The sequence below is a fragment of the Doryrhamphus excisus genome, chromosome 7 (assembly GCF_030265055.1).
Source record: "Doryrhamphus excisus isolate RoL2022-K1 chromosome 7, RoL_Dexc_1.0, whole genome shotgun sequence".
Classification (NCBI taxonomy): Eukaryota; Metazoa; Chordata; class Actinopteri; order Syngnathiformes; family Syngnathidae; genus Doryrhamphus; species Doryrhamphus excisus.
This window is the reverse complement of record NC_080472.1, coordinates 14,934,604-14,957,878: the sequence shown is the minus strand read 5'-3', so window position 1 is coordinate 14,957,878 and position 23,275 is coordinate 14,934,604. Positions and strand designations below refer to the sequence as shown.

The following is a 23,275-nucleotide window of genomic DNA, read 5'->3' as shown; positions in this document are numbered from 1 at the left end:
TTCTAAGAAAAAAAGGTCATAATTGTGTGGAAAAAAAATAAAATCATAATAACAACTGGGCAATCTTGCTGAACGTTTTGTTGAAAAAAGTTGTAGTGTATAGGAGAATAAAGCAATTGTATGACAAATGGCAGTAGTAATTTTTCAAGGACAAAGTCGCAATACAAGCAGTACATTTAGGAAAAAGGAGAATGAAAAAGTCAGAATAAGATCAGAATGAAGGCTCGATATGACAAAAAGAAAGGGGAATACTGTGAAAAGTCCTAATTGAATGAAAATAAGGTAATAATATTGCAGTCATACTAATAAGTCATACTATTAAGTCATACTAATGTGTATACATGCCTTCATAATTTGTTATATTAGTACCATTAATTGATTTATTTATTATATATTTTCCACATTCACTTATTAAAATATCATTTATTTATTCTTGTAGTATTATGACTTTTTTCCTCGTATTTCTTTGTGTTTTTTGTGGTCCTAATACTCCTTGGTAGAATCAGAAGTGTCAAAAAAACAAACAAACCCTAAGAAACTAAGACCTGGAAATGCTGTAAAGTATTCAGTCAAAGAAGCTCGATGGACAAATAAATCATCAAATCAATACATATATACACGTGTATATTTTCTTAATATATATATAAAAAAAAAAAGAAAGTGGTCTCTCAAACTTGAGTCACAGCCAGGACATGAACATCCGTGGAATTCTAAAACAGAATCTCTAAGGAGAATCTTACTGCAATCTTTACTGACTGCTGTAACTGTGCATGGCGGCTCAACTTCACATTACATGCACACACGCGCTCACACACACGGCGTGTGTTAAATACATACAGTAGTATTTTAGCAGCAAACAGCCCCCCCCTCACTGTTGTCAATAAATAAACTTAAACTAGAATCCCCAACCTAATATTGTCGTTCAAGAGGGGTGTGTGCACGTGAATGAGTGTGTGTGGGTACAACAGGAAGGGTGAGGTCACCGTGGGGGCTTCATGCGAGAGAGGTTGGTCAGGTAGAGAGGGATGATGTCCTTCCTCTATATTAGAAGAGCATGCTCTGCCGCCGGTTGATCTTGCCATTCCCTGGATGCATAAAAGGATTCCAATTATCATTATTTCTTCTCAAACTGTGGTACTCGTGGTACTACTAGTGGTACTACTAATGGTACTAGTGGTACTACTGCTGTCCACCAGACAGAGGGATAGCCATGGCCAATGACACACCTAGCTGGGAAGAAATGCGTTATGTGTAACCGTTTAATTCGTATTTGTACTTGCATTCTTACCTACCTTTTGAGTGTTAAGTTGCTGCATGATGATTTTAGCATTCTTTCTAAGATGTCACCGTAAGTCAGACTGAGTAATGACCTCCTGTGATTTCTGATGAGTTGACAACCTCATGGTGAGTTTTCTCGTAGCTCATGTTTGGCTCTTGTCACATAAAAAGCTACCCAGTCCTCACAAACCCGTGCACGCTAAAATATGCAATTTTATGATGTGGACATGTGGGGCCTATATGGTTTTCTTCTAAAATACCTGTGCTTCTTAAACACTGGAAATTACACTCCAATTCAAATGACATTTTCCGAGTTCATATTCTAAGCTAAACAGCAAATGTCGCAAAACGCTGGTTTGACAACCACTGTATCAGACAGTTCTCTTTACTGAACGAGTATAGCAAATAGGAGCACCTGACTCCGGGTATGAAGAGTTCCTGTAACCTGGGTCTCTCTGCAGCTGCACCTCCTTTAACGTGAATATGGAGACACCTGAAAGAGAGCAAACATGTCAAACAGTGTTTTCCTTCAGCTTTTGGTGTGTGGGTGTGTTCGTGTGTGCTTACTCTCAGGCAGTGTGTGAACTCTCATTCCGAGATGCCTGAAGTAGGAATGTTTCATCGCCTCCTCGGCTGAGATCCTCTTCTTGGATTCATACTGTGAAGAAAAATGAGCCATGAACATGCGCCATAAATGGATGGCATAAGGTCATTCATTCCATTTATAATATTTTGCTGGAAAACACTTACTCTGAGGAAAGCCAGCAACAGCTCAATGCCTTCGCCATCCAGTCTGAAAGAGACAACAAACATAATGGCAGCTTACTGCTGCAAAGGCAGATGCGAAAGGAGCAGACTTCCTAAAGAGGAAGGAAGTGGACAGCTGTGTCTACAATGTTTCACAGGATTTCCTGCCTGCGCAACACATGCACGTGCAACACAGGCAGGCTATCATTACACAACGTCCATCTATGTTGTTACTGCTTCTAAACATGTGTTTAGACATCATGTGACGCCTGTTGCCATGGTTAATCAACAATTAAGAGCAGTTATTTTAGACTGTACACTGCAGCATTGGTATTATTTATATTTCTATATTATACAGTGAATTTACTCTATTAATAACCAAGATTAACTTTTGGACAATTTTCCTTCTGTATTATGTGTATCCTTGCAAACATTCCAAAGCATTTTGACCACAACTCAAACGAGCTCTGTGAGGTCTTCACATTCTTTCACATGACTGTATGTGTATGTCTTAACCCAGGGGTGCTCACACTTTTTCAGCATGCGAGCTACTTTTAAAATGACCGAGTCAAAATGATCTACCCACTACAAAAATGCAAAACATCTATTTATTTTCAAATGTATTGAGGATTATTTGTACGTACAATGTATGTTGATGTACCTTACATAACCAAATGAGCCAATATTGCAAAACACACATAATTAACTATTAACATTTTTTGTAATTACCTGAGTTTACTTTGATGACTTGCACTGAATTGAACCAGCCAGGGATGCATAGTCCGGACAGTAGCTGCTGATAGCCAGGCTCAAGCACACTTCCAAATGTTTATCAGTTATGGATAATATCCGTATCATAATATCCGTATAATATTCCATATCCGTATGGAAGTGATATGTTTTTTGCCTTTTTACTTGGTCCAGTTTTTGCCTTTTTACTTGGTCCAGCTCCTTCACTCATTTTAGTGACCATAAACTTTAGCGAGGGCTTAAAATCTAACGCAATTCGCCGACTAGCTTAGCACTTTGCATCGTTGTTTACGCATGAGCGGTGACCTAAAGGTCAAAATTCAGTTGTCATCTGACTGGTTGTCCTGTATGTCAATCAAGTAACGGGGATGGATGATAGGCTGACATCGTAAGTTCTGCTGCACTTAGAGACGTTGTTTGATTTGATTGGTCACCCGAAGGGCAACATTCAGTTGTCATCTGAATGGCTGCCCTGTATATCAATCAAGTGACGGCATTGATGCTGGGATGATATATGTCACGCCGCGATCGACCAGCGATCGACCAGTACCACCTCCGCGATCGACCGGTAGATCGCGATCGACTTAATGAGCACCCCTGTCTTAACCTGATGTTTAAATCAAAGACAATGACTTCACAGAACTCAGTGCAGTACCTGGGAGCATGGTTGATGAATGGCTGAGGTTTGTATTTGGGGAAATTGTAGGATTTGAACTCCTCGATGGAAGATATTCCCGGCCAGTTCTCTTCCGTCGGTGTGCCTGGAATCATAAAAACATTTTGCAGATCAGACAGTGTTGAGCTTGAATTGATTCCATTTTGGATCTCACCAAGTAACCTGAAGATGAGGTGGAGCTCATCCTCCACTGTGGAGCCGGGGAATAGCGGCCGACCTGCAGCCATCTCATAAAATATACAGCCAACACCCCTATAATCACACGCAAACATACACAAGTTGGTGGTATTTTGGATAAGCTTTTGGCCCTTTGCAAAATCAAATAGGTTCTTACCACATGTCAATCTGTGTTGAATACTCAGACGATCCCAGCAGAACATCAGGAGGCCGGTACCAAAGAGTCACCACCTCGTTGGAGTACGTTTTGGTCGGGACGGACTTTGCCCTTGCAAGACCTGTCGGCCCACCACAAACGTCAACAGAAATCCGAATAAGGAAAATCAATCAAACAGAACTTTGGAATTTTTGAAATCCCCCCTCACCAAAATCAGCCAATTTAAGCTCTCCTTTCTCATTGATGAGGAGGTTCTGAGGCTTCAGGTCCCTGTGGAGAACTTTCCTCTTGTGACAATACGACAGTCCACGCAAAATCTGGAACAAGAAGACCTGAAATAAAAGGATATTTATTTTATTCATTATAAGTGAATTAAGGTTAGAAAGGATGAGAAACAACAAATCTCCAATTTAAGTGATAGGTGACTCTCACCTTCACATTGTGCATGCTCATTATGTTTCCACAATCATCCATGTACTGCTTCAGATCCTTATCCTGCAAAACAAAACAAAAAACAAACATGAAAGAACATTTTAAATGATCATTTCTGACAAACCCAACTAAAGAACTTTGAATAATAAACACATGTTGTTTGGTGACGATGGGTAAAAAAAGGCTGAGTTGCCCTTGTACAAATAGCAGGCCCTTACCAGGTACTCAAACACGAGCGTGAGGCTCTTGTCGGTGTGGACAATGTCGTGTAACGTCACAATATTGGCGTGTTTAAGGTCCTTTAGTAATGATACTGCAGAAAAAAATAAATTGTCAGTTAAAAAAACAAAAAACAAACATTGTGATTTGACCCATATCAAATATTATTTTAATTAACTAGCAATGTAGCTACTTTTGTTATGTTTGCAGCACTCTAAAAGCAACCTGGTTCATAGGAGAATGTTTTATATTGTATATATATATATATATATATATATATATATATATATATATATATATATATATATATATATATATATATATATATATATATATCCTTTAGTACATATCATCTTGTGGAAAAAAAAATCTGTATCACAGTGAATGACCTTCTCTGATAGCAGTGCATGGCGCTCCTTCCTCGTGCTCCAACCGGATCTCCTTCAGGGCCACGAGGTTGTCCGTCAACTTACTGCGTCCTTTAAATACTGTAGCGTACGTTCCCTTGATGGACAATAAACATAATTAATGTGTTACAAGTATGATGATAAAATGTAGCTTATATTTTGGTTTACTAGTGTCTTTCCTCACCTCTCCCAGTTTGTCCAGCTTAATGTAGGTCTCCAACTTGCCAAAACCAATCTCCGACTACGAAAAAATCATGGAAACATAAACAAGTAACTGTATTACAGGGAAAACCTCCTTGATTCTCTATCATCTATCAGTCTAGGAGAATGCATAGAACAGCTTTATCGGACATCTTTTTGTATCTGATGACGATCATCTTTGACTGGTTAAACAATGCAAGCACTTGTGAGTCCAGATTAATATATCTCAGGCTCACGTTGGGCCAGTTGCCATGGCAACAGTCTGCTGCCAGTGCTGCGAGCGCTGCAGGGCTATAAAAGTGACACACACACACACACACACACACACACACACAAATATGTACCAGCGATGCTCGGCGTGAGCGGCGGCTGAGTGGCTGATCGAAGGGCGGGCTGGTGAGCTGCAGCTTCTCCAGGTAGCCGTCAGGAATTCGGATGTCAGCAGGGAGTGACAGACGCTTGTTGAGGTCCTAAAACATAAAGTCACATATATCTATGTGTGTCCCCTTCAAATGTCTTTACAATCTACACAAATGCAAGACTGAATCCTCCCTTGTTCACTACATGTGATCACAGAAGTGTTTGTAGTCCTTATTCATTCACAATGCACACACCCATCATAAGAACACTTGCACAACAACAAGCTTCACGTCTCATCTGATTGCTACTGATGGAATCTATTCTGAGATCAAAATGAAACCAACTCTAATGATGATGAAACGCAGAGAAACGGAAGTGAGGAGAGTAAAAATAGAGAGATGCTATTGTACGTACGTCTTTTGCCTAAATTTTTTTTTTTTAAAAAAAAGAAGCTAATCGTATTATGTAAGTGCGCTGCTTGTTTGCCGCAAAGTGGTATTTCAAATTGAACCAGCAATAATGAGGGGACCTATTATGCTCATTTTCAGCCCTTTGTATTGAGTTTATGGACGCCTATAGAGCAGCTACATGTGATAACCCACACAGGAAGCTTTGTAGATATTCCAAAATCTGCACCTATTCCATCTCAGAAGTCTATTCACTCAAGATTTTCCAGCAGGAAGATGCTTTGACTCGATGTAATGTGTAACAGATTTTGTTGCTGCAATTGTTTCTTAAATGTGTGAAACATAATTTCAAATGTATTTAATTAACTATATATTATAGAGTTAAGAGTATAAAAAAAGATCCATTATTTGCATTTTTTTTTGCCATTTGCAGGGATGGGGTCGTGGAACTTGGAAATGTTGTGGTCTGCCAGTAGGGGGCATAAGGCCTCCAAGCTCAGCATTCCACTATGGAACAGTATGTGCAAAACACCCCCTTCACGGTTTAAGCCTATCTAAATGAGCAGAAGGCTTTAACATAGTATAACAAAGCACATGTTTCTCATCTTTATCAAACGATATGAATGAGTGGACTTCAACTTAAAACTGCAACCAAACATGACAATAATCTAGCCTTTTATACATCCTAGCAGAAGGAACATATAGACCACATGTATCCCACCAAGCTTTCTTTTTAATTATAACCCTCCGCCGCCGTGGTCCTGAGGGAGCAGCACTGATATCGGTATCATGACACCCAGACACAGCGAGAGGCCATTAGGAGGCAAGGAGAACACCCACCAGCTCCCATGAGACGGGGTGGCAGTGATGAGCAGATGAGAAGGAGGGAGGGTAAAGGCAAGACCATAAACATGTCCGTTCTGTAGAGCTGTGTTTTATGTCGATGAGACAAGATTACCTCCATGGAGATTCGCCGGTGGACTCTGTTCCTCAGACAGACCCCTGTCGGGGACTGAACCTCATCAGACGACGTCCCTGATGCTTGGTCGCTTTCTCCATCTGATCCCATCTTCAGGTTCTCATGCACAATGTCTAAAATGGAACACAAACACAATCTCTATTATAAACAATATGAGAGTGAAGACTTTTAACACCTCAGTAAAAATGTGCTTTCTAGGCTGTAAACAAATTAATAAATTGAAAATTGAGACGGAAAGTGGCAGTGTGATTTATTTTTGCTCATAAAATATCAATCCCTGAACACCCACAATGCACTGGGCTCACTGCCAGACCGCAATTATGTACTCTGGCTCCACGGAGAGAAGCCAAGATCTTCTAAATATCCCCTAGAACAAATACATAGATACATAAAACATAACTTCCAGTGAATTTGGAGTGCAACTCAAAGGGGTGTAATGAATGAACTGTAATGTAATGCTAGGGTACTTGACAATATGCATTGTCTATTAGGTACTTAAGCACACTTGGTATGTGACCTCATCATTTTTAACAGGCCATTCTGATATCCACTCAAAGTTAATGTAATGAAAAATGTGCCCATTCATATAACTCTGCACCACATGCTTCATCCAACCCCATTTACCTCCCACCGTAAAGACACACATACACAAACAGTAAGTGACCGCAGTGGAGTCACAGCTCTCTGTCATCACAGCATGCAGTCTGTTAGCAAGAATAATGACTCAATTCTTTTCGAATGTTGCTCATTCCAGAGGTATTGGAGATATTTCTTCTACAGGCGATCTGTCGTCTATAGGTGGTAGTGCAATGCAAAACATGTTACGCAACTTGACAATGTCACTGTAATAACTAAATATACAGAAATGCAGGCATGTAGAGGAAAGTCCAGATACAGTAAATACAGCATGCACACCCAAATCAAATGATGCCCTCAGCTGCACAACCTAAAATTAGTACACAAATTCAATTGTGTGTGAACCAGCATAATTATATTTCCAGGAAATAGTTGAAACCATGGGTTTGGTCGGTGGATTTTCACTCAGGTCAGCTACTGTACGTGTGGAGGACTCATGATAGGCCTAAAATGAAAAGGGACCATGGAAATACACTCAGGAATTCCAGAAATTCCACACAACATAAATGTGAACCGAAAATTGGATGGGCAAGGACACATGACACCAATGCGTTTATCTTGAACAATATTATACAAGCTATACATGGGTACCTTATTAGTATTTTACTTTTTAACATATTGTCCTCTTTCTTTTGTTTCCGTCATCACTGCATAAGCCACCTACCCATTGCAACACATTCTCTATTCTTTTCTCTTTGAATAGAAGATGGTGACATTTAAACACAGGAAGTGAACAAACCTAACAACGTAAATGTCAACATGTAAAAGATATGGAGGGAATTAATTATCAAAAATAGACATGGAGGAAGGGGGTAGAGTTAAATACAAAAACAAATACCAATAATATTAAAAAAAAGTACACACTGGGAAGTTTCTTCCTCACATCCTTTTGGTTTCTGGGATGTCTTTTTGATATCTTGGTGCAATGATGCAGCTGAGGCATTTGTACAAAAATGCTTGCTACAGTCTACATAAATAATACAGTGAGACTATTTTTCTTACTAAAAAGCTTCTTTAGTCTGCCACCCACAGACAGCAAATCTGACCCTACTTTCTTTCTTCTACTTCACTGAAAATGTTCAATTTTTGTCACTTCTGTGACACTCATCTACATGTTTATTTCCATACTTAAAAAACACTTTCACTTCTCGTTGAGCTTTTCACTTTTTAGTGCTAGTGGGTTTGTACATACTTTGAGCCCCCCCTGGAACTTTTAAAGTTGAGGGTGCTGCGGTTATGCTTGTGAGTTCATTTTTGATCAAGAAAATAAAGTTTGCTCCAGCATTCGACACTCAGACACCTGTTCTTTGGGATTCAACCGTATGTTTTAGCATCTGCCTTATAATGCGGTGCACCTTATGTATGTGTTAAGTACAGAAATAGACCCCATAATTTGGACTGTGACTTATAATTAGGTGCGCCACATGGTGCGGATAATACGGTAATCATTTTTAGAATATGCAAAAGGCCTATTTAAAAAGAAGAACAGCGGGCCAAAAATGGCACCCGGGTCGCACTTTGGACAACACTTCCCTGCAAGTCCTTCACATTCAACCAAACAAAACAAACCAGCCCCATGCAGCAACATTAAAGCTACTTTGCAATCTTTACACCAACATGGTATTCTTTATACTTAATTACAATGTGATTGTGGTGCACCTTCTTCCTGCTCAACTGCCATTTTTTATATTCACATTCCTGCATATGGGCTCGAGTCCGGAACGAGGCCCTATAATAGAACCATGTACAAAGTCACAATCAAATCAACAGTGACGACAGAGGCTTCCGGTTTGTCCCACACCTCCAATCAAAGTGAGAGGCTGCTTCATCATGTTGACAGCTTCTCGCTTCTGACTGTCGGGATTATAGACACGGTTACACCTAGGTTGTGATGAGTCACTTCACACAAGCTCCATCCGAAACCCAGTCAGGGCAAAGGTGGGAGGTGCCCTGAAAATATCAGGGTAGGAAGACGGAAATCTCACAGCCGTGACACTTTTCCTGTTTGTCCCCAGATGCCATCTGTTCTCCAAGCTGGCCATTTCCACTGTGTGCATGTGTGTGTGCAAACGTGTGCCTGCCTCACCCAAGCGACTGCCATTGCGTGGTATGGACATGAAGGAACCCAGGGTGCCGCCGATGACGCTGTGTGGTCGTCGAAGCGGTGGCTTCTTGAAGGAGCCTGTGTATTGGTGCAGGAAGGAGTGCATGCTGTGGGAGGTTGGAGGGCGGCCATTCCTCATGAAGGGCTCTGAAAGAAAACAAGGACAGTTAGAGGTTGTGTTTCAGCTGTTGCATCACACTTGCAGAATATTTCACTTGAAATGCATGCTGAGATTTGGTTTGTTTTTTTAATCAGTATATCTTAAATGAAGGCTCAAAGTGCCTTTGTAGTTCAGTTACAAGGTTGTGCAGTCTATTGAAGTGTTTAATGGTCCCCTAGAATACAAAATAGAACAGTATTTTCTGTCCCAAGACCCCGGGAGATGAAAATCGATCATCTCCCTCACTTGTGTGCTCCACTTAGGAGAGGACAGGGACTCAAATGTCACTTTTCAAATTCTGGCGAAAAACTTCCTTCCACATGAAATTGGAAGCTAGCTAGATGAGATGTATACGGTCATCACTTTGCAGAGAACAGATTTGCAAAAAAATATATAATGAAAAGAAGCAGGCTTCACTACACATCTCAAAATAAAGCTCTGCCAACTATTCAACAGTGGTGGGAGCTTGTAAGATTTATCATTTAGTTTTTCTTCAGCGAATAAATGTTGCATAAAAGCTGTGTAGCTCATGCAGCTAGCTATGTGTCGTGCAAAACAACAGGACATTAAAGTTGATCTGACCAGAAACTAAATTCAGGCAAAAAGGCAATTTTAGGGCAATATACTCCCAATACACTATTGTTGGACCCCTCACATGTATTTAAAATAGTTGAAATATATTAAAATAGGGGAAACTTTAAAATAAGCAGAAGCAAACAGAAAGCAATGAGCCCGTTTAAGCAACAGATGGAAGTAGCAGAGATTCTGCTAGAGATGGATGCGCGTCTTCGTGCATTTTGGCAGATCCCAGCAACTTCCTGCCAATCACTTTAAAAGTGTCAAATAAAGCTAGTGGTTGGAAAGGCCATGTTCTGTAGTGCCAAACCGAGCACAATGTTATGTAACAAAGGCAAGTGTCTATGTATAAACATACAAGGTGCAATACTTTAATGTAGATGTTGCTCATCAGTGTAAGCTAAATGTTAGCTACTCTAAACTGACAGGTTCCTGTCTGACCTTCTCACTTAAAGAGCTGACTGTGTGTTTATGCAAATGTGAGCGTTCAACAGCGTTGCCCCCTTGCTCTTACTCCTCCTGTTACATAACTCCATAAAGAGCTCTTCATTCCAGTTGTGCACACACACACACGCACGCACACACTTTCACAGTGTGTTTTCATTCATGCTTTGTAATACTCACCGTTTCATAATTTAAAGACCCCGGAGAGCGACTAAAAGCACTCTCTGTGGTCATAAAATTCCTGCGATGGACATGTGCGGAAAAAGGATTTAATCATTGCCCAAGCGAACTATTTTTTTAACCCCTTACACTGACTACCTGTTAATCACAGGATCCAGTTTAAAATGATCCCCCTAGAACAATGAGGTCCAGCTCACGGTTGCGTTTAACCACTCAAAGATCTAAACATAACTTTTTCTGCTTTTTCTGTTGCAAGTCTTAGACTTTGGAATAGCCTGCCGCTTAACCTGGACATGGTCTTTACGGTTTTATTCGTGTTACTATTTCACTTATGGTATTTTCACTTAAAGACTCAATGTTTATGTTGTTAGACATTCTGCAGGCAGAGATACTAACCATTGTCCTTTGTGCCGCCATCCTCGATAGTCATCTGCTCTGCTAGCTCAGAGAGCGACTCATCGATGGTCTGACTTGAGCGGAGTGTTAATGACAGACGTTTCTTGATCCTCTTCATCTTCTCCATGGCGGAGCAATGCACAGCCTGCAAGACACACAAATAAACCACGGTCATGCAAAAAAAAAAAACCCAACAACAACAACTAAGCACAATTTCACGAAACAGGCTTGCCGTTTGTGTTTGAGAGCAGCGTGGGGGATTCCAGCCTCATGAATGAAGTCAGGCTGCCTATAATCCAATATTAATTCGCCCTGCAAATACTTGAGCAGCACATGTATAAACCATGAACAAAGCATGAATAAAAGATGACAAACTCAAACAGGGCTATTTCACTTTTAAACCACAGGAGATGGAACTAATTGGAGGAGGACAGAAAGATCCAGACGAGTGTGTTGATGCAGCGGCGGTTGCAGGAAACACCTTGCTAAATCGCCCTCAAGCTGCTCCCTGCTCATTGTGCTGCTCTGTCAACGCCCAGTCAAGTGTGTGTGCAGGCTGAAGAGACGGGGGAGTCGAGCGGAGGAAACACAGCAAGGAAACGGACACAGACATGTCCTCAGCACCAAACAAGTTGACCCTTTCCGTCATCTCTTTCCTCCACTCTTGCCCTTTCCCTCTCCACAGACAGCCCCCACACATGACACATCCACTTCTGTGTCGCTGCATGGAGTTTGGAAGTGATTAATCATGTGCGAGGCGTGCGTGAACGCGCTCACGGAGCGTCACACAATCCATCTAATTATGTGTAATCTTCACACATAAACTCATGATTGGCTCTGAGAGTTTACGTGTGTGTTTGGTGACCTGGATAGCAGTTGGAGTTGGTCACATTTATAAAGCCTACTAGGATACGGAAGAAGAATTGAGAATATAGATTTTTGTTTGTGTGTCAACTGCTTATTCAAAGCCTAATAATTACTTCCATTGATAGCTCCATAGCACCAATAGCCCACGATGCTGATGAAAATCATTATAGCCAACAACTAGTGAAATTCTTGATAAAATGGTACTGGTGAAAAATAGGATGATTGGACATCTACAACCCATCAAAATCAAAGGCTTGATCAAGTGATATTGCCAACAGTGAGTAGGGATGAGAAAAACTGACCCATACTGCCACACTGCTGACATCACTCATGCTCCTTGCGAAACACGCTAGCACACGCTGTCGTCGTAATCACATGGGCTCTGCATGCTGAACAGAAGTGCTGCACGGCGTATGGAATGGACTGATCGTATCGGAGTGACAATATCAGAGATTATAACATGACATAATCCAATACAGGCTTTTTTTTGCTGATACTAGACTAGTATCCAATATCAATATTGGATCGGGACATTCCTCATTGCTAGATTAGTTGACTTCAGCTATCATCAAAAGACCCCTTTTTACCACCGGAGAAAATTCACCCAGGAACCAGGAACTTTAATCCCAGAACTATGTATGTTTGGACCGCAAGTGCAAGCCACAAAATTACGTTTCTGACCATTTTTGAGGAAATAATTTGGCCTGCCTAAAGGTTTGGGGACCCCTTAGGTTGAGACTGGAAGACTACTTGGAGGTATGTCAATGCAAAACACAATGGGTCACAGAAACCTTTTACTTCCAAGAACATTAGTTCCTAGGAAATTCAAATCCAACATTTGGTGGGAATGGGTATTTTTCCCCACAATTATGAATGCTGATACACTGAAAGATATCAGGATATCTTGCTTCGCAGACCTTTGTACTTCTTGTGTTGACTTGACAGTCATAATAAAACAGTTAAAAAATGGGATGACTACAAAAGCATGAGCAAACAAGGACACTAAAGCTCACTGGTGAGACATTTGCATAAAAACACTGCAAATAAGGCCTGAGGAAATACTGTATTTAAATTAGCAGTCTCCCTAACTGATCTGAAGGACTTAAAAAATGGAGAACGTGTTCGCCATGCAGTACGTTGCGTGATTAGCCTATTTTTGAAGAGAAAGTGTGTCATGCCCACCCTAGTGGCTCTGTCATCCTGTACAGCCGATATGCACACACACACACACACGTCAAGTCACAACTGCACACAAGCTATGGCAATTTATTGAAGGAAATATCACTATGTGAAATATCACTATGCAAATGTAAAATGGCACAAGCAAGTGCACACATACACAAACACACAGATACAATTAAGCAGTCATTGACCTTCTTTCAGAGGAGCATAACAGGGCTTCATTTTATCTCTGCAGCAAAGCAATACACAAAGCAGACACGTGTGTGTGAGTGAAAAACGTACAATGAAAAGCTGGATCATCCTGCACAGACTGAGAACCCGACTGTCTTTCTCTTTCATCAGCAGATCAAGCAATTTTGACCCACATTCCTTCTTCCAACCCCCTGAAAAAAACGCCTCCCGCATCCCAGGGGCATTGTGGGTAGTCAAGAAGGAGAACCCCCCCTCCTCAGAATCCCGGGGGTGCCAAGACGCCACCTAATTACTAGGCTAATAATTACACACTTCCACTTTCCTTCCAGTTTTCCACTGCCTTCTCTTTCACCTCTTTTCCAAGAATATCAGAGAAAGATGACTTTAAAGTCAACCCGCGAGATACAGAGGATGGAGACAAAATGGCATCCATTGTGTTTTGTTAGAGAGGGACTGGGCATGTACAGTACCATGCTCAATGAAACAAAGTGTCCATGTCACAAATAGATATAGCGGTGTCAGTTTTGATGATAAAGTCAATTAATACTGTATGTTGCGTATGTATCTGTTTAGGTTGCAGTGATAGCCAACTGCAGCACATCATACTGAAAGGGTCAATTATTATATCGGCCAAAACCAAAGCTTGATTCTTCAAAGCTTGTGAGAAAGTAACAGTGAGGCAACACCAAAAACATCCTGAATCTATACATCAGTATGAGTTTAGGGACAAATCACCCCCAAAAGATGTACTTCCTATTTTTGACTAAGCTGCGTGGAATGTTTTTAAAATGCTACAATGTTGTCCATCATTTCGCTATAAGACGCAAAACGAACATTGCTTTCTTGTTTGTCTCTTTGTCATGATGATTTTTATTGACTGCTGGTGCTACATTACTATGTTGGAGATAATTATGGAGAAACAAGCATTTTAAGTTGACTAATCAGTTAGACCACAACATGAAAGCACCTGAAAGACCTCAAGTCGGACAACAAGAGGCAGTTGCACCACCTTGTGCCAAACTGTCTGATGAACCTGAAGGTCCACAACCTAAGGCTCATCATCCTAGTAGGCTTCAGTGTGCACCAAGGAGTCCTATTTGGGGGTTAGAGTTTCCATCTCCAAACCAGCTGCAACAGTACTCGGCGTATTAAAGAGAAGAGCTAACAGTGGGCAGTAGGGGGGAAGCACCCCACAAGGTGCGACAGATGGCTGTTGCAACATAATGGTCAGGTGCACCAAGGGAGCCTATATGGTGTATTAACTTGAGGACACATACCAGTACCCAAATCTCCGGGGACTTGGATGTCTAAACAACTCAACAGAGCATGGCAAAAAGGAAGCACCCACCAGGTGCCTCAGATGGTTTGTGTCGCTTAACAATCTTACTATGGTGTTGCACACTGATGGCGACGTGAACGAACCGCGCTGAGAGGAGCTCAAACCAAGCTGAGTAAGTTTGCTTTGAATGGCCCGAGTTAGAGCAAAGGCCTGGAGGTGAAACATCTCATCAGAATAAGTTGGAGGTCCATGTAGCCATGCTGGCGGAAAATAACAAGCAACTGAAGGCTGCACTGAACCACAAATGAATGGAGATGGCAAGCAGGGGACTGCAGTGGGAGAAGGAGGGGCAGAATCTCCACCATTGTCTGAGCATTACTCCATGTACACTGCAGGAGAAGAAAAAGATGGAAGCAATAAAGGATGTAATGATGGAAAGGATGCTCACCCAAGAGTAGTTTAGAATGCTCCACATGGCCTTGAAGAAATACTCTGATAACCCTGAACTATTAAAAGAAAGGGAAATTCTGGTCTTCAGTCTCCAACAGCAGCAGTGCATCTTGGGTGGGATTTAATTTTGAAACCCTGACTATTACTAGGGCTGCACGGCGAACAAGTGGTTAGCGAGCAGGCCACACAGCTAGGAGACCCGAGTTCGATTCCACCCTCTACCATTTCTGTGTGGAGTTTGCATGTTCTCCCTGTGCATGCATGTTTTTTTTCCGGGTACTTCGGTTTCCTCCTACATTCCAAAAACATGCTAGGTTAATTGGCAACTCCAAATTGTCCATAGGTATGAATGTGAGTGTGAATGGTTGTTTGTCTATATGTGCCCTGTGATTGGCTGGCCACCAGTCCAGGGTGTACCCCGCCTCTAGGCTCCAGCATCCCCGCAACCCTCATGAGGATAAGCGGTAGAAATTGAATGAATGAATGAGTATTACTAATAGCTTGAGTAATCATGTATGTTGTGTTAAAACAACAACATATTATAAAACATTTCCTGTAAAGACTGTAGGATTTCAGTTTTAATAAAAGTCATGAAATGTCCCAAAGTTAGCAACACCAACAAACATTCCTGGATTTTGATGTTGTTCCAATTTCCTTCTAATCAAGTTTTCCTTGACCCAAGGGCTTATCTCTTCACATTATTTGGTGTTCATGACCTCACAGACAAACAAGCGGCGAAAATGTGTGTAAGTTTTCTCTGAGAACCAATATTTTAATAGTCTTAACATCCTGTAACTGTGACTGACTCTTCCCACACCCGACGCAGTTTCCTGAGTACTGAATTTTAGATAAAACACCAGTGGTGCTTAAAAAAAAGCTAGAGGGTGAAATGTGACCTTGCACAGGTGCTAATGTGTTTGTGTTTTGGAGGGGATCGTATAGCCTCAAGCCAACCAACTTCACTTTAGTCATATTTAGGTATAAATAGGTAGGTATAAAGATCAGAGAGGAGCACACACACACACACAATGACCAGGGAGTTTCCCTTTTTGTCATATTACAAAGACTGGTCTACGTGATATAGAACTATAGACTTGAAAGACAAGAGGTGTCACCTCCCTTTCGTCGACAGGATGGATGGATCTCTACATCTGATACTGCTGACTCACACGGCGGTCACGGCATCTTTTCTATGCATTTTGACATTTTTACACTGATTATTGTCTTTTGTGTCCAGACAAAGTGTTACAAAGGCTTTCAGTACAGTCAAAAGCATGCGTTTGTGCAGCCATGAGAGAGCGTACACAAACAGCATCAGTACTGCTGCCCGGTGCAGTGGGTGCTCTCAGCTCAAAGACCCTTTTGTGTGTTTTGAGAGGAGCCAAAAAAGGAGCTTCAGCATGACTGACCCACAGGGGCTTTACGGAATACTTGCGAGCAATAGCTCAAAAGGCTGTACTGTTAATATGAATAAAAAAAGAACATTGAAAAAAAAATGTCCTGGAGTGTCAAGTGGATCCGATTGATACTGGTGATACTTGGCTAAGCTGATTTTATTATCATCAGGCAAACTTGCATTCAAATTGGTTGTACCTTAAGGTGACAACATTACATTTTGGTGACAATCTGGATCAAGGTGCAGGTACAGGTTTGTATTTTCACAGTTTTGGCACCAATGAAAGCCTTCATTCCCTCAAATCCTAATGGCATTGTTCATCATCCTGCTGCCAAAGAGCTAGCCTGATTGAGCAAGATTGGATGAAAAACATGGCCGCCATCAACCAAAACATCTTTGCAGTGATTACAGCCATACAGTACGTTGTCTTTTGCGTTTTTTTGCTCAAAAGGCAAAAAGAGTTGATGATGCAACTTCAGACTAAAAGACGTCACTGTCCCTGCCGTTTGAAGCCTTATAAAACGGCCACAAGGACAAGATAAGACCTCAACATGCATATTCATGCATATTTTATATGCATGGAGGATATGGACGAGCATGGTGGAGTGTGGCTCTTCTAGGTAGGTTGCATGTTTATACAATGTAGCCATAAAACAAACATTTTGAAAGATCGGTCAAAATCGTCTAAAATGGCCGGTAGTGGAGGGGATGTCTTTTGAAAAATGGCTGGGAGTGAAATTTGTGAAGTGCACAAATGTATTTTTTTTACATGACTATGTATGCATGCAATATAATTTACTACAAGGACGGACAAAAAAAACAGGAAAACCACAATGAAGACAGGAGAAAGATCATGTGGAAGAAAGAAATGAAGATAAAGATGGAGAAGAAGAAGGCCAAGCTGAAGGAAACGTGTTATTTATAGATGTGAAGCCTGCAATGTCTCCCTGTAGCATACAAATGTAAACACAGCACGTGGCAAACCATTACTACCCCCAGGGACTCTCTTGATGACAAACACAAAGCCTTCAGGCCGCAGAACAACTGGACATACACACACACACACACTACATAAACAATAACAGCAAATAATGCTTTATATAATGCAAACACACGTTATATGTGTGTTTTAAGGTCACACCTTTTTTTTCTCAACTGGAAGGGCTGATCCTCAAGTCAGTGGTTTTAGATCCACATGTGTGAAGCTCTCACACACTTGCACATACACGATGCACCCTTGACAACAAGTCAAAAGAAAGGGGTCCATGACAACAAGTCCCAGTCAGAAATCAGCATCAGCAATGTTACATCTACGACAGACAGAAGACCATTGTTCAGTAGCTAAACATAGCATATTTAACAGTGGAGTGCTCTCAACAAGGAGTGCGTAATGGTCCAACCATCAGTACTGATGCATTGAGCAAATGATCTCACAGTGCAGGGATGCATTAACATGGATGCATGCATCTTTACAAATGTTCCAACATCATCCACATGATCTGTGCACTCTGTTGCTGCAACGCAGTGGACTGGAAGACTGTGGCAGTCAAGTAAAAGCTTTGCTTCCATTCTGGTGTTGACACAGAGGCTCAATGATGATATTGATTCACTTTAAGTACACAATCCAGCTTTAACACATACTTCCAAATGTGGTTTTTCTTTAACTACATTAGCAACATTTACATTCTTGACTCTTCCTTTCCTTTATGGTTTAACCCATTGTGCAACACGCCCCTTAAAGTACGCTTGATACTATATGATGGTATTATGCCTAAACGCCATTACATTGTTGATAAAAAACTATACCTCAGATGCATAAAAACGTAAATGGGTAAATTTTGCAGTATGTTTATATCATCCTTAGGAATGATAAAATGTGCTGTGGATCGTCTTCAAAGAGATGCATCTAAGTTGGCTATGAAGAATGACATTCCGCTTAGTCATCTTTCACACTTACTACTTGTCTAATATTGTGACAGAGAGCAAGGAAACTCAATGTTCTATTTCTCAGTGCCCTGGAACCCTAAAGCGTTCACGCGGGAAGACAGGTTGTACACATTTCTTTTTTTTTATTTGATACCATATGCTTGTCGCAGTTTGTGCTGCAGGCAAACTGCAGTAGAGTTATTTAAAAAAAAGAAAAAGTCAGGAGGTTGTATTTGTTCAGTTGCTATAGCAAAATGATCATGCTGACATTTAAGGGACACCACTTTGGAATGAAAATAAAATTGGTTATGGTTATATGCATATGCTATGTTCTGGAGCCCAAACCGACCCCGACAATGAAACTCTTATTTTTTCTGTGGAATAGGGTTGCATGACTACACAATCAACCCCCCAGCTATTTGTCTTTACATTTGCTCTATTTTCCCTATTTTAATTTTGTTTCAACAATGTGCTGTGGGCCAATAAAAAAGTAATTTGTGTGTTACGATAGTCTCTACTGAAATCAGAGGCGTTCATCAAAGTGGGCTGTACACCATCTGAAGAAATTAATGTAATAAAGTCAACCAATCAGAGCTTTGCCAATCTACACCACCGCAGTGTCAGGATGGGCAATATGGGCGAAAATCAATTTTGCAATATATTATTGCAGCATGACATATTCCTTGGCATGCGGATTATAATAGAACAATACAAAACAGGTTGTGGGCTCTTTCCTTGGCTGCTGAAGTATGTGGTAGCAAAAAGTGTCATTTCTGGTTTTCGTATGTGTACTTGCTCTGTAGGACACGGCGAAGTTGCATTATCAACACAGGGAGATAGAATTTAAATCTGTACCGTAGACTATAAAGAGTACAAAATGCATACATTTTGGTAGAATTGAGATTGTGATTGTCTGACAACTTCTGCCCAACATTGAATACTAGTGTTTACAGACACCAAACCGGAAACCAAAAGGCAACAGTAATAAACACGTCTTCCAGTGCATAAAGCGTACATTGACTGAACTGAACTGACTGGTCACGTTTTCAGGACATTGGATCATGTAGTGTTCTTACCTGACCTCACCAATGATTTACCCACAGGGAAGAAATGGAGGTAATTAGAGATGCCTGATTGAGACAAAAAGGGAACATGCATTCATTTTCTACCGCTTATCCTCACGAGGGTCGCGGCAAGTGATGGAGCCTATCCCAACTGTCTTCGGGCAAGAGGCGGGGTACACCCTGGACTGGTCGCCAGCCAATCACAGGGCACATATAGACAAACAACCATTCACACTAACATTCATACCTATGGACAATTTGGAGTCGCCAATTAACCTAGCATGTTTTTGGAATGTGGGAGGAAACCGCAGTACCCGGAGAAAACCCGCACATGCACGGGGAGAACATACAAACTCCACACAGAGATGGCAGAGGGTGGAATCGAACTCTGGTCTCCTAGCTGTGAAGCCTGCGCGCTAACCACTCGCCCGCCGTGCAGCCCGAAAAGGGAACATCACTTTTAAAAATAGAGCCAAATTATAGGGTATGTAAAAGTCCACAACTTTACATGGTTGGATCCTTAAAATTTCACATTTGCGACATCGTTTGTTTGCACTGATGTGACCACCAGAATGTGTGTGTGTAATCCCCGTCTGATGCTGCTCCAACAAATGCCACTACTTAATCCGCAGATTATGAGCCAATCTCCCTCACCCAGCTCAACACACACATCTGGAAGGGGACAAAACATTTTGTGATGCAGACAATGTGCGTCGAGACACAAAAGTAAGTGTTAGGTTGGAATGTGTGAGGGAGAGCACAAAGGCGAGCCAACACAACGGCGCTGACACAAGCATCATCCTACAAGACCAAACATCCTCTCTGACACCCAACAACATTCATTGAGGATGACAAGCGCACACAGACTATCATTAGATGACTGTGTCAGAGTTTTCTGATGCAGCATGACCAGCGTGCGCACACACACACACACAGCGAAAGATTCGTAGAATAAACTCACAGCACTCCACATTCCATGCATGGCTAACATAATTCATCTTGTGAGTTCCATGCTTTATAATTGTGTTCACTGTAACGGCACAAAAGTGATAATTTTAACATTACTGCAAAAGAAAAAACAAATACTAATGAGTGCACACAAAAAGAAAATATGTCAGCGTTATGTAAACCAGCAAGAGCATAAGACAAAAGCGAGAGCTGGAGCGGTTGTCAATAGCAACAGTGTTTTAGAGGCTGATCATTAGCAAGCACAGTCAGCTTTGCAGCAAAGCATTGTGGGCGTGACGATACTTGAAAATTGTAGTGATCACACTGAGGGCGGGTTATAATATTGTTTCTATCACACGTGGCTTATGGACAAAATATTATAAATAGCTGTCATCATGATGCAAAGTTACACACAAAAGAAAACACAGGACTCATTACTTCCTATGTTGTTGCTGCACCCAACGGCAATGATGCAACCTTTCTGTTAAACATTACTAATCCCAAGAAAAGATGAATCTGATGATGTCATTTCCTGCTGGCTGGTGCATGTGTATTTAAACAGAGTCAACCCTTGTTTATCTCGCATAGAAAACCTGTTTAGGACTTTCTAAAGACAATCTTTACCATTATTAGAGCCATGTACACATAAAATAATGCCCTTATAGTCTGCTTTACATAACTACAATGCACAGGCTACGGGATCACTGCAGCAACACAAAAGTAGGGTGGATTGCAAGGTTTATAGTGTGAGGAAAGCACTTTAAGTGGAGTTCCAACCCTTCCTTGCGTACGACCACTTCACTAAGTTGGTAACACACTCTCAGGCCGAGACCCTCAGGCAGTCTTGTTCCTCCTCCTTACACTTTACCAAATACCAGCAGAGTAAACAGATTTGAGTCGGCTTTAACCGCACCAAAAATGACAAGTGTGAAGGCACCCTCATGTGGTACATTAACAAGCCAAACCGTATCCAAAAAGGTCAATACAATCCCCCATTGAGGTTCTGCCACATGACACTTTACATTTTTCAAACCCTAGCTGAAGCGTGAAAGGGTTATTGTTCTGAAACATCGTCCTCGTCCATCAGTTCCATAAGGGACAGAGTGTGTGTCAGATCCTGAATAATGAACCTGCTGTATTGTCGCTGACAAAATGCAGATCAATCAAGCACTTCTATATGGCCCATCAATTATTGGTAGAGGGGATATCAAGGTAATGACTTTGTCCTCTGGGGGGGTGCCACTCTCAATAGCCTGCATGTGGATGTGGGTCAGAACACACGCTGGTGCAGACACATGAATACATACATGAATGCCCAGTTGTTCCCATTGAAGGACAGTAGAAGCACATTGGGGTCAGACATAAAGTACATCAGTCAGTTTGGGGGAAGCCTAGAGATGTAATGACAGCTTCATGATAGAGCTTCATTAATGTAACACACTGGAACACCAGTGTGCAAAATTATCCTCAGGTCACTAATTGGAGCAGCACATTACAATATTACTGTCAAAACTACTAATTTCCTCATCAAAAATTATAATTATTTATTTGAAAGCCATTTATATTGTTTATACTGATTTACAAACCTTAAGTTCTATTGAATACAGGAAGTGAACAAATGTATGTTCCCACTCATTTTCTTTGGACATGTAAAATTGTGAATTGTAATATGTGATGGAGTCCAATGTATGTAATACATTAAACCAACCTACATTCATAAAGCGTTACTGGAAAATAAGTCTACAAGTTGCATTCAATTGACTGCCTTCAATGCAATCCAATACTGTACAGTAATGCAGTGTGTTCCATCTTTTTGGAAAACCAAATAAAAGTGAGGAGCATACATTTTGAAATACGCTCGGACACAACGCGTGCCAAAATGAACACGTTATGGAAACAAAGCAGAATATTTACACCACACGGAACAAGTCAAAACAGAATGCACTTGTCAAAACTGCAGTGGCTCCAACGTGACTGCATTCTGTTTCTTGTGTTGCGATTTTAATAACAACAGACCACAATTTCAACCATGACTTCAGAGCCGATTTTACAGTAACTTAACTGACTTTGTTATCAAACAGAATTTAAGCTTTTCCAAAAATAACGTTGAGAGAAATTACCTGAAAATGTTAAATTCCGTCGTTTCAAGCTGGGCCGCCGGAGCTGCCAGGCCCGGATGCCCTCCTCCGCTGTATCCGCCCACTGAAGTCAACCCCAAAAAAACAGATACAGAGCTCTTGCTTGGTTCCGGTTGTAAGCGATCTCGCAGAAAAAATGAATTCGTGTCCTCAGACAGAGACGGACGACGGAGCAAAGCTACCAGAGAGCCGTTTGTATGACGGCAAAAGCAGATTAAAGAGTCTGGAGGAGGAGGATCGCTTTGCTCTCCACCGTCGACTTGACGGGAGGGCTGTCTAGCTCGAGTAGGATAGTAAAACAACTTCCTGTCAAGTTCAAAAACAAAAGCATAGCAATATCCGGTCACCAAAAAAACGTATTGGTATATAGTTATAGTATAGACGTTTGATAAAATACTAAATATTACTACAGAAAACAAACATTTCACTTAGAGATATTTTTTGTAATTTATAGGGATGAGCGGATTAATTCAAATGTTGTTAGATTGATACAAAAAGCAAAAAGGGGCAAAAGTCAAAAGATTTGAAAGAGAACCAATTGTAGTTT

The 23,275-nt window shown here is 41.1% G+C and overlaps 1 protein-coding gene across 2 annotated transcripts; it reads right to left on the bottom strand.

Annotated features, from left to right (window-relative positions):
• Window positions 1–30: 30 nt before the first annotated feature.
• On the bottom strand, window positions 31–23,023 carry cdk17 (cyclin dependent kinase 17). 2 transcript variants are annotated; one of them, XM_058077034.1, is made up of 17 exons: window positions 22,711–23,023; window positions 11,287–11,431; window positions 9,513–9,677; window positions 6,770–6,903; window positions 5,389–5,514; window positions 5,028–5,084; window positions 4,826–4,940; window positions 4,436–4,530; window positions 4,218–4,280; window positions 3,994–4,117; window positions 3,786–3,906; window positions 3,606–3,703; window positions 3,431–3,536; window positions 2,029–2,071; window positions 1,846–1,936; window positions 1,694–1,771; window positions 31–1,085 (listed from the first exon to the last, which is right to left on the bottom strand). In XM_058077034.1, the coding sequence occupies exons 2-17, from the start codon at window positions 11,411–11,413 to the stop codon at window positions 1,045–1,047; spliced, it is 1,584 nt and encodes a 527-aa protein (XP_057933017.1). In that variant the 5' UTR covers window positions 11,414–11,431; window positions 22,711–23,023; the 3' UTR covers window positions 31–1,044. The 2 variants fall into 2 exon arrangements, with proteins under 2 accessions (XP_057933017.1, XP_057933018.1); XM_058077035.1 differs by lacking the exon at window positions 22,711–23,023 and adding an exon at window positions 11,519–13,135.
• Window positions 23,024–23,275: the final 252 nt, after the last annotated feature.

Coding starts and splice junctions, on each gene's coding strand:
- cdk17 (XM_058077034.1), bottom strand. CDS start 11,413: ATGGAGAAGATGAAGAGGATCAAGAAACGTCTGTCATTAACACTCCGC. Junction 3,704..3,785: donor TCAACACAGATTGACATGTG/GTAAGAACCTAT, acceptor GTGTGATTATAG/GGGTGTTGGCTGTATATTTT. Junction 1,086..1,693: donor CTCTTCATACCCGGAGTCAG/GTGCTCCTATTT, acceptor TTATGCATCCAG/GGAATGGCAAGATCAACCGG.